The sequence below is a fragment of the Agrilus planipennis genome, unplaced genomic scaffold, assembly GCF_000699045.2.
Source record: "Agrilus planipennis isolate EAB-ADULT unplaced genomic scaffold, Apla_2.0 scaffold249, whole genome shotgun sequence".
Lineage (NCBI taxonomy): Eukaryota > Metazoa > Arthropoda > Insecta > Coleoptera > Buprestidae > Agrilus > Agrilus planipennis.
Window position 1 is genome coordinate 344,536 of NW_020439523.1, and position 12,492 is coordinate 357,027.

At 35.4% G+C, this 12,492-nt stretch overlaps 1 protein-coding gene across 2 annotated transcripts in view; it reads left to right on the forward strand.

Annotated features, from left to right (window-relative positions):
* The window catches only part of LOC108739671 (trichohyalin-like), a 135,353-nt gene extending 123,809 nt beyond the window's left edge, over positions 1-11,544 (forward strand). The window contains exons 1-3 of one of the 2 annotated variants that reach the window (XM_018473677.2): positions 2,977-3,121; positions 5,134-7,726; positions 10,521-11,544. In XM_018473677.2, coding sequence (XP_018329179.1) covers positions 3,110-3,121; positions 5,134-7,726; positions 10,521-11,410 — 3,495 coding nt within the window. In that variant the 5' untranslated portion in view covers positions 2,977-3,109 and the 3' untranslated portion in view covers positions 11,411-11,544. Of the gene's footprint in view, positions 1-2,976; positions 3,122-5,133; positions 8,805-10,520 lie in introns of those variants that run through there. The other variant, XM_025979332.1, reaches the window with a different exon arrangement.
* Positions 11,545-12,492: the final 948 nt, after the last annotated feature.

A 12,492-nucleotide genomic window follows, 5' to 3' on the forward strand; every position in this document is an offset into this window, starting at 1 on the left:
AGGAGATCGGGCTGAAACTATAGCTACAAGCTATCCAAGGATGGTACTATAGAATGTCACCTCAAGGTAGGCCTAGTGGCGTCATCTCTTGGTTAGGCCGGAAACTTATCAATCCACCCTCGTAATAAAACTTACAAAACTGACAAATAACGTATATTATATAATTTAGTGGAAGGTCTCACCGGTAACATTCCTGTTGCGAAATGTTTTTATAAGGATTTAATTAATGTCTCATGTTTATAAATGTATATAGAAAGCTCTGGAAACCAGAAGTGTAGTGACTTTGATTTTGGTTATATCTAAGGAAATGCATTTCAATGTTGTTATACAGGATATGAGCCATTGAATACGTAGAATTAATTCCTTCGCTTTTATAACGTCTTGCAGATAATGACATTGCCGTTAATCTGCGCTAGTCGATTAAACATATACTGGCCTGCTCATTGCTAGAACAATACGTACCATTTTTAACCGACTTAATAAGGTTCTTACAAGTTTTTTTTTTTTGTAGGTTTGTTACGCGATTACTTCGCCAATTATGAATAGATTTTGATGATTCTTTTTTTGTTTGGTAGGTCATGCTTCAGAGGTGGTCCCATATAAATTTTATCGAAATTAATCCGGTGCTTTTTCAAAAAAACAACAAATGCAAAAAAAATATATGTACACTAAAAATTGAAAAATAGAGAGTTTATAATTGAAAAGTTAATTTTTAAAACATGTATAAACTTAAACTAAAAAGTAGAAAATAATATTTTAATTACTTCAAAGTAAAGTATATTACAGACAATCGATAAAATAATTGATACTAATACACATTGTTATTGGAGTCGGTTTCAATCAAAGCAAAAATAGCCTTAATAGATACCTACTTGATTAATCAATTAATATATTAATACGAAAGTAGAGATTAGATAAAAGAAATCGAACGAAGACTTTGTTGCAAAGGCAGGATTAAACTGTCCTTCTTGACTGGGACCTGCTCTAAAAGTGATTATAAACTATAAGGTACATAAATATCAGTGATTTTGTCGATTGTTCTGTAATGCACATTACTTTGAAATAATTAATTTAATACAAGTTTTTAATTAATCTACAAGTTATTTCTTAAAAATTAATTTTAGGCTTATTTAAAAACAGCAATAAAAAAGGAAATATTTGGTTCGACTACTAATCCTTTTCAATTCATACAAGGAGTTGCCTGTATGCGAACAGCCTTGATGTCACCTTGCACTGTCACATTAATATATAATTCTGTATATAAGGATACATCAATATTCACTCCAGTTATAACATATCCGACAGAAGATAATAACAATTTCCTTCTAGAGAGAAAGCGCACTTTTCTTATCTTGTTCCGAATATTATCAAATCCGAACAAAATAGTACTATGTGTACAGAATGTTCAATAAATGAACAACACCTTAAAAGTACTAATACCCCGAGTTACGAGCTACGAGTTCCTTACTTATACTTGTATGCATTTTTTAATTGAATTTAGAAAATTCTCATGAAAAAGAATTGAAAATTCCTCAAATATAGATAGTACACTTTCATTTACTTTATTCAAATTTATTTTGATACATGTATTCATTTTGGAACTAGAGATAGCTTTAAATAAAATGGAAACGGTATTGTGAAAACAGAATTGCATGAAAATAAATAAAATTAAAACAAAATTCCTGGTATGAAAGGGAGGAAAAAGTAAGAAAACAACAAATATAAATTTAGGAGATAAAAGATTAGAAGAAGTGGCTGATTTTAGGTATCTAGGAAGTCAGATAAGTCAGGACGGAAGGAGTAGAAGGGATATAAAGCAGAAGATAGAGCAGGGTCGAGTCGCCTTCAACAAAAAAGTCACTTCTATGCTCGCAAACGATTAATTTCAAAATTCGAAGAAGATTGTTGAAGGCGTATGTTTGGAGAGTGGCGCTGTACGGGTGCGAAACATGAATGGTGGAAAAGAAAAGTTAAAAACGTTCGAAGTATGATGAAGATACCTTGGATAGAAAATGTTAGAAATGCAGAGGTATTAGAAAGAATAGAAGAACAGAGGACTCTATGGAAGTCAATAAAAATATAAATAGGCGAGATAGGTTGGTAGGACACCTTCTTAGGTATGGAGGTCTAGTCAGAGACATATTAGAGGTAGAAACAGGAGTTAGGAGGGGTAGAGGTAGACCTAGATTAAATTACTGTTCGCAAATAGTTAAGAATGTGCACGGTTCTAGTTTTAGGGAAATGCGAAGATTAGCTCAGGATAGAAAGGAATGGAGGAGCGTGACCAACCAGCCTTAGGACTGAGGACCTTAAGATGATGATGATAGGTTGGTAGGACACCTTCTCAGGCATGGAGGTCTAGTCAGAGACATATTATAGGCAGAAACAGAAGTTAAGAGGAGTAGATGTAAACCTAGATTAGATTACTGTTCACAGATAGTTAAGGATGTGGGATGTTCTAGTTTTAGGGAAATGCGAAGATTAGGTCAGGATAGAAAAGAACGGAGGAGCGTGTCCAACCACTCTTAGGACTGACGACCTTATGATGATAATAATTCACTTTTTAATATGTCTAGCTGGTTGGGTTTGATCGTAATAATATTCTAAGTCCTAAATACTTGACCACCAAAAACAACAACGCCCTGTACCTCAAAATAAACAAACAGTCGTATGTTTCCTCGGACATGCATCCTGCCTACTTTGATTTCGCAATCGACTTCCATCCGAATAGGAAATTTCTTCAATAATGTTGTTTACAATAATAACAAACGTCTTTTAATTCCGATCCAATGGCATCCAAAAAAAATTAATAAATCTATTAAAATGCAGCGTTAGAAATCGAACGAATGGTTATCGAATGCGTGTGTATAACTGCACACGATTAACGACTAATTAATTTAATTTGCCAGTTGTGCCAGGTTCATTTGCAATTTCTTCGACAGTCTGTGCATACAATAATTGCATACACGTGTACGGAAATACCCCTGTTCGGAAATAGTGTTTACTTTGGTCGAAGGGAGGGCTTAGGGGAAAGCAAATCTATATATTCGTCCACAGTTTCGTTACATTAAACAGTTTTGGCAACAAGTGTGAATGAGTCTTTGGAAGAATGAGACTCTTAGTAAGTTTCACTTGTTTTCAAAAAAATAATAGTAATTTGTTCTGTTGTGACTTGTGACGTTTGTGTGTAATTGTTGGTATTATACGTACGCCGCGTGAATTTTTATGATTAGTGGAAACGTAGTTAAAAATAGTGTTCGCAACGCAGGATTAACAATATCCATTATTTTATATATATATATCTCTATTGCTCCTTCGATCCTGTATTATCTGGATTTTTAGATACCGAAATTTTATTTTCGTCTTCTTCTAATTTTTCGTAGTTTTCTTGTTTCTGGAAATCTATACACACTAGTTTTTTACCCCTGTATATCTATTCCTAAAATTGTCCTGCCTGACAAGGATGAGTTAGAGATAGCCTTAACTAAAATTGAAGCGGTATTGACAAAACGTTATTGTATGAAAATAAATAAAAGTAAAACAAAAATATAGGTACGCAAGGGAAGAAAAAAATAGGGAAAGAGTGGATATAAAGATTAAAAAGTAAAAATTAGAAGAAGTCATCGATTATCTGTATCTAAGCAGTCAGACAATTCAGGATAATAGAAGCAGTAAGGACATAAAACAAATGATAGCGCAGGGAAAATGCGGAGATTAGCTCATGATACAAAAAAGTAGAGGTGCATGTCCAAGGACCGTATGATAAGTATGATGATGTTTAATAACAGCAGGGAAATGGGTAGACAGATTCATAATTGATTTTGGTAGGGTATTCCTTTCTTTCTTTAAGGTAAATATCGAATGTTAAAATATGTAATCGATCGATCCTTATGTTTCGTACAAGAACTAGGAGAACAAGATCCTCGCTAGATCCTTGCGAAAAAAAACTTTGGATTTTGGTAGTCCTCGACGTATAGATCAAAAGTCTCAATGGAACTAAGTCGTAATAACCCATCTTTTTAAGACATAATCCCTTAAACTAGCATTCTTCCATGAGGACTTCCAAAGTACGCATTACGTGACCATTTCTCAAAAAGATGAAGTTTTACGAATTAGCGCCCATCAAGATTGTTGATCTACACGTCAAGAACTATTAGAATCCTTCATGCTTCAATGAGTTTGATAGCTTAAAATTTTCTTGAAATAGATTACTGAATCTCATTTAATAACTACTGTGATCCCCTAGACAAAAATTTTCAGTCTCTCAGAGTCTTTCAGCGTCTCTGAGAGCGTCTCTCACAGTCTCTCAATTATAGCCTAGGTGTTTTTATGGATCTCTCATAGTCTCTGTATTAGAGACTCGAACGATAAAATTATTAATTTAGAGATTCGATTCTCTCGTTCAGAAACTGGATACGAAATAAGGATCTCTCTACGAGCGATTCGAGTCTCTCGTTCAGAGACGCTAAACGGTTTTTTGACAGTCTCTCTCAGCGACACCAGAGAGACTCAATGAGAGATTCTGAGAGACTGAACATTTTTATCTCGGGTCAAGAATTGTGTTTTTTATTAATACATTTTACAAGTCCTAATAGTAGCAAGTCAAAGAAGGTATTATTGGATACCTACGTGCCCACCTTTGTATGTACTCAGTGGGTAAATGGACCACTTCACATTTACCTACATTCATGTCTATATCCGATTCAATTCACTTCCTGAACATTATGCAAAGATTATTAATTTACCACAGACCAACAGTTTTGAAAGGCGCTAACCTTTGAACACATGAACTTATGTTGTCTGATTGAATTAGTACATATGAACTGGACCCCAAAACAAAATTAATAATTTCTCAACTTTTATAATTATTTCAGGTAATCATAAAGATTAAAATAAATTTAAAATGAAAGACATGCAATAATTTTCATATTTTACTATCGCAAATAATAAATTCACTGAAAAGGAAAATAGAAAATCCGAATCGAATAATTAAATAGGTGAAAGAATATTTATGAATAATTAACGTAAAAGCAAATGTAGTTTAAGTATTACCACAGAGAATTGATATTTAATATTAAATCTTCAGAAATATAAGTCGAACTNTTAATCTTAATCTCTCATTCTGTCCTATAGGTCTTTATTGCCTGCCTCAGTCTTTGTTTTCTTCTCTCACATGGAAGACAAGAGGAGAAGAAGGTCAAAAGGAAACGATACGATTATACGCAGTTCAGTAACGACAACCTAAACAACAGAAGAAGCGACGACTGGTCATTAAAACGCGAACTTTCCAGGCAAGAATTGGGTAATTATAACCAGGATACTCGACAACACAAAAAACACGATCAACTTGAAGAAGAATTCGACATTCCTGTAAGTCGTCAGCAACAAATATTGGAACATTCCCAACATCATCATCACGAGAACTGCGATCATCCATACGAATTTAGTAAACAAAGTCAAGATCAGGGATCCGAAATCCGAGCAGAAGACGAAGAAAAAGAACGAGAGGGAATTGTCGAAAAGGAATTTGATAGTTCAAACGAGGAACAAGAGCACAATCCCGAAAGGATAGAAAATTTTGAACTTCCAAAAGAACAGGAAGAATCCAAAACAGATACTGAACCACGACAGAAAATCGAACAAGTCGAAAATGACTTCGAATTCACCAAAGAAAACTTAGATCCAAAGTTCCGAAGTCAGCAAAACTCAAAGCCTGAAAAATTGGAGAACGAATATGACAATCAAAGAATCCCAAGCAGACTAGAAGATGACTACGCACAATCCAAAATCAAAACCGAAAGCGAAATAAAAACAAAAAAGATTATTGAACAGCCCGATGGAATCGACCAAAAAGCGAAACTATCTGACAAAATGCTTGAACAACAAAATAAGGAAGTCCTGCGAAAGCAAAAGCAAGGTTTCGAGAAATTCGAACAAGAATACCTGCTCCAAAAGAAAAACAATCAAAAAACAGAAACTCAGAAAATTGAACTAACATCTTATAAACTTCCCAAAGAAAACACAGAGGAGCTAAACAAGTTTGATTACCTTAAAGACTACAAGTTCGAAGTCCCTAAGCAACTGGAAGACTTCGAGAACGAGCCGAAATTTGAATTTCGTAGAGTTGAGCATGTATATGAATCGCCTATAGACATAGATAACTACGGTTTTCCTAAAAAGATCAAATTCGACGAATTCCGTCTGGAAATCCCAGAAGAGAAGAAGACTCACTTGAAAAAAAATGAGCCAAACGAATTAAGACCTCTTCAAAATGGATATCTGGTAATGGAGGATCAACATAATGAATTTCAGAAATTTGCTCAACCTCAGTTTGGGGCAGTTAAGGAGATGAAACAGTTGAATGAGTTCCAAAAATTTTCCGAGGAACAATTCAGTGCAGTTAAAAATCTAAAACCTGTTGCTCAAAAGTTGACCAAGGACAACTCAGACTTCTTAAAACAAAGTGCACCAAACACATTCCAACAAGCGACTTCAACAGGGGCGTTTAAACAGGAGTCATACGAAGAACAAAAGAAAGAGCATAAAGGAGACATTATGCATGAAACAAAACAAGAATCATTTAGGAATGACGAAGGTCTTGGAAGTTACAAACAACAATCCTCTAGGGATGACGAAGGTTTAAGTAGTTATAAACAGGAAGGTTTTAGAAACGACGAAGGTCTAAGTAGTTATAAACAGGACTCCTCCAGGAATGACGAAGGTCTAAGTAATTATAAAACTGAATATTCAGATACGCTTTCAGAAAATACGGAAAAAGAAGGTACCGCAGAAATGTTGAGGCAAGAAGAACCAAGCCCACTGCTAGACAAAGCACCGGAAACTTTTAAACAGGAAACAAAAGAACCGCTCACCGGGGATACTGAAATGTCGAAACAAGATACGTACAAGAAATGTGATTATTCGTTCCCTGAAGAAAAGAATACGTACAGAAATGAAGAAACGAAAGAGGAGAACTCCAAAATGGACCGAAAAATTCAGCCGATCAAAACAGAACATAACACGCAAAAGCAAGAAGCAAAAAAACCTCTAAAAAAGCATAAAACAATCGCAGAATGGCACTTCGAAATACAACACTCCAAGCCATCGCGTAACATGCAGGAACAGCAAAAGGTTGAAAAGAGTTACCACTATCACCTAGAACAGAAAAGCAATGACGATGGTCATCACCAACAACAGATGAAACAGAATTCAAAGCAGCAAAAGCATAGCAGTTATAATGAAGAACATCAACAACAACAGCATTACGAGCACGATCAAGAGAATGGAAATCATAAAGACCAACAAAGACTGCACCAACAACAGGAAGAGGAACGATTTGAAGAGCAAGAAGACCGGGAAGAGTACAAAAGTGACAAACAACAACATCAGAGTCAAAAACAACATTACCAGACTCAAAAACAGCAGCACCAAAACCAAAAACAGCACCAACAGAGGCAAAAACAACATCAAGAGCAGCAGCAACAACAGCATAGGTACGAACACAATTTGCAGCATTTTCAGAAACAACAGATTCGTAAAGAGCAGAGCCATCACTTCCAAAAGCAGCAGCAGCATGCCAAACAAACGAAACAAAGTCATACATCCCATTACCACAGAACAGAACAACAGCAACACCACCACCAGAAACATCAACAAAGACAGCAAACTCATCATCGAAGTCACCAAAGACAAAGACAACACGACCAACACTACGACCATCATCAAGGACAGCGACACCAGCAAAGTAGCGGCAGGAAAACGCAAAAGAAGCAGCGGATCGTGAAAATAGAGAAGGAAGTGAAGGTGCCATACAAAGTAGAAAAGATAATACAAGTACCCGTAGAAAAGAGGGTCCCTTACCCGGTCAGGGTGGAAGTACCTCAACCATACCCCGTTATAAAAAATGTTCCGCACCACGTCAAAGTTGAAGTGAAGGTACCAGTAGCCGTTCCCGAACCGTATCCAGTGGAAAGGATAGTCAATGTTCCTGTACCTGTTAAGGAAGATAAACCTTTTCCCGTCGAAGTTAAAGTACCGCAACCGTATCCAGTGGTGAAGGAAGTCAAAGTACCGTACGAGGTGAAAGTTCCATACAGGTATCCGGTTGAGAAGAAAGTTTCACACCCAGTTAGAGTCGAGGTCAAAGTACCGAAACCGTATCCGGTAGAGAAAATAGTACGAGTGCCTGTCAAGGTGGAAGTGGAAAGGCCTGTACCGTACGCGGTATACAAACCGTATCCGGTAAACGTTGAAAAGAAAGTTGGTGTCCCATATTCGGTTGAAAAACCTTACCCTGTGAAGTTGCATTATGACAGGCCGGTTTTGATACCAGTAGAGAAAAAAATACCGTACAAAATAGAAGTGCCTGTGTCTAAACCGTATCCGATCGAGAAGAAAATCGAAGTACCAGTTTACAAAGATGTCAAGTATCCCGTAAAGATCCCAACTGAAAAACTGGTTCCGTACGAAGTGGTTAAACATAAACCCATCGTTTACGAGAAGAAGCTCCCGTATCTGGTCCAAGAAAACCACAACGAGGGTTTCAAGCACCATCATCAAATGAGTTTTCAGCCAACTCGTAGGTTTGACTTTTTGAAAGAAGACTGGAAATGGTGACCGTCGATGGTACCCAATCAACTGTTAGATTTTTATTTTATTTTCATTTTTAATTAGTCAATCAGTACAAGTTCATATAGTACACGTACATAACGTTACTGTGTATAATAAATAATTATTGTTATTTGTACATATGTTTTTCAAGCTTACAATGTTTTAATTTGCAAGCACACAGTTTACACGTTGAACCTAACTTTATTTACTATGAAATAACTATTTAAATAATGTTAAATAATACAATTGCTAGTTTATATATTTTATTGTTTTATTATTTATTATTAAATTATCCTATTCCTTTATCCACTCATACATGTGTGTACTAAGTTCAACTTTATACGAAGCAGATTATCTTCAAGGAAAGATAGAAAGTCAAGAAGTAATACCTAGATGACTTTTTAAAATATTTTTTAATGAAAATGTTTGTTTTATCAAAAAAAAGACTAGATACTTTTACTAAAAGAACCTTCCTCATTGAGTAATTACATATAGAGGAATTACGAAATATTTTGGTGAAGATGAAGAGTCAAAATAAGAAAATGTTTTTTTTTTCACCAGAAGCGCTCATATGCGATGTATATGTATCTTTTCCTTCTAATAATAATATTTAAATTTTTTTTGTTAGAATTATTTATCTTTGAATTATTGAAAATCTCTTGATTATTAATTTTAACACAAATTGCAGAATGGGAAGCAGTTATATAACGCATAAATAACACATAAGGTACGCTTTCACTGTGCACATAAAACAGAAATAATTTGTTAATTGTTTACAGATATAATAGTTTAAACTAAACGTGTCTATATGTATGTTTTAATTAGAGTACTGCACTTTTTCGTTAGATTAGAAAGTACCATTAAATAAGTACGATATCTTTATTTCTATTTATGATAATAATATTAATATTAAGAACAGTTTTACATTTTCCATAACTAATTATGTTGTTTATATAAAGGCTTATCGGTCGGTTCATTTTCAACTGTATGCGTTACATTTAGGCATTCAAGAGTCTAAAAATAAATAATCAGCTGAAGTTGCTTTTTAACCGACTTCAAAAAAAAGAAGTTCTTAATTCGTAGGAATCTTTTTTTTTATGTATATTCCCCGATTACTCGAAGACAGCTGGACCGATTTGAGAAATTCTTTTTTTGTTTAACTGGGTATACCTGTCAAGTGGTCTCATTGGCACCAAGTCAGGGTTTGATGATGGGATCTCAGAAAAATCGAGGGCAACCCTCAAATTTTTATATGGGCGTATAACATGTTTTATGTATTTTGTAAAACTATTCAAGTATTTGCGTCTGATATTCATCACCTCGTGTTGCTGAGTTGATTACGGAAACTATAACTCCTTAAACATTTGGAGTTAGTGGATAATTATTTAAATATTAAAGGCTCGTATAGACCGCTACTTATATTCCTTTGAGTTCCTGTATGTTTGTTACGCAATTACTCCGTCAATTGTAAATTGATCTTTTATTTAGTAGGTCATACTTCATACTAAAAAGAAGGAAAAAAGTCACTTCTATGCTTCCGAACGGTTAATTTAGAAATACGAAAAAAAAATTCTGACGCGTTCGAAATGTGATGTTACCGGCGAATGACGAGAATAATGTTAGAAAAGGTTAGAAATAAAGATGTATTAGAAAGAATAGGAGAATAGAGGACTTTATGGAAGTCAATTAAAAATAGACAGGACACCTTCTCAGGCAATAAGATCTAGTCAGACATATTGAGGCAGAAACAGGAGTTAAGAGGTAGACCTATATCAAATTACTGTTCGCAAATAGTTAAAGATGTGGGATGTTCTAGTTTTAAGGAAATGCGAAGATTAACTCAGGATAGGAAAGAGTGGAGGTACGTGTCCAACCAGTCCAACGCGACCAACACTACGACCATCATCAAGGACAGCGACACCAGCAAAGTAGCGGCAGGAAAACGCAAAAGAAGCAGCGGATCGTGAAAATAGAGAAGGAAGTGAAGGTGCCATACAAAGTAGAAAAGATAATACAAGTACCCGTAGAAAAGAGGGTCCCTTACCCGGTCAGGGTGGAAGTACCTCAACCATACCCCGTTATAAAAAATGTTCCGCACCACGTCAAAGTTGAAGTGAAGGTACCAGTAGCCGTTCCCGAACCGTATCCAGTGGAAAGGATAGTCAATGTTCCTGTACCTGTTAAGGAAGATAAACCTTTTCCCGTCGAAGTTAAAGTACCGCAACCGTATCCAGTGGTGAAGGAAGTCAAAGTACCGTACGAGGTGAAAGTTCCATACAGGTATCCGGTTGAGAAGAAAGTTTCACACCCAGTTAGAGTCGAGGTCAAAGTACCGAAACCGTATCCGGTAGAGAAAATAGTACGAGTGCCTGTCAAGGTGGAAGTGGAAAGGCCTGTACCGTACGCGGTATACAAACCGTATCCGGTAAACGTTGAAAAGAAAGTTGGTGTCCCATATTCGGTTGAAAAACCTTACCCTGTGAAGTTGCATTATGACAGGCCGGTTTTGATACCAGTAGAGAAAAAAATACCGTACAAAATAGAAGTGCCTGTGTCTAAACCGTATCCGATCGAGAAGAAAATCGAAGTACCAGTTTACAAAGATGTCAAGTATCCCGTAAAGATCCCAACTGAAAAACTGGTTCCGTACGAAGTGGTTAAACATAAACCCATCGTTTACGAGAAGAAGCTCCCGTATCTGGTCCAAGAAAACCACAACGAGGGTTTCAAGCACCATCATCAAATGAGTTTTCAGCCAACTCGTAGGTTTGACTTTTTGAAAGAAGACTGGAAATGGTGACCGTCGATGGTACCCAATCAACTGTTAGATTTTTATTTTATTTTCATTTTTAATTAGTCAATCAGTACAAGTTCATATAGTACACGTACATAACGTTACTGTGTATAATAAATAATTATTGTTATTTGTACATATGTTTTTCAAGCTTACAATGTNAAATTAACTTGCGAAATTTGCTATTAAATGAAATTGTTTGAATTGTTTTTATGGACGGGTACTTTCAATGTTACAATATAGAGCAACCACAACAAGCCATTGAATTATCATTGGCATATTTTTTATTTAAGTAGTTTGCGCCACTTGTAGGAGATAGATTAAAAAGTAGCAATACTAATGTGTACCCTTGTCTGAATCCCTTATCAATATTTAGTTTCTTCGCTGCTGTTCAGAATCTGTTAATCTATTTTCAAATTATTCATTAATTGAGAGCCCAACATGGGGATATCCTACTACAAATAAACAAAGAAATGTTTAATTTCCATGTCCGGTAAGCGTTTTTCTTTTCCTGTAGGTATGTCACTCTACTCTATCCATGCATTTTTAAGTATAACAGTATGTGGGTTAATTCCCTATTTGATATTGTTTAAAACTTTTTCTAGATGTAATATGAATTCTATATATGGGCTTTTTCATTTTTGTACGTTGTCTCTAATATTACCCGAAAAGCTAAAAAGGCCTCTCATTGGTTCTTCCTTCTTATTTTACACCCAAATTGGTTTTCCCCTAACACTCGCACTTTTCAAATCTTTCTTTTGACGATTGAATTTTTGACGTGTGTTCTAAATTTTTTGTATCTGTTTGAATAACTACTACATGTTCCGTTTGTAATTACCCTGTTTTCCGTCTAGCATATGCGATTGTCTAACATACAAACATTCGCAACCACATGGTCTATGCGTTTTAAAATTTCCGCCTATATTATTTAATGCTAACCCAAATTCGTGTTTGTACTGGTGCGAAACGTGGACAATGGACGCTCAAAATGTGGTGTTGTAAGCAAATGACGAGAATACTGTAGATAGAGAAGACTAGAAATGAGATGTTAGAAAGAGTAGGAGAACAGAGAGCTCTACGTCAATAAA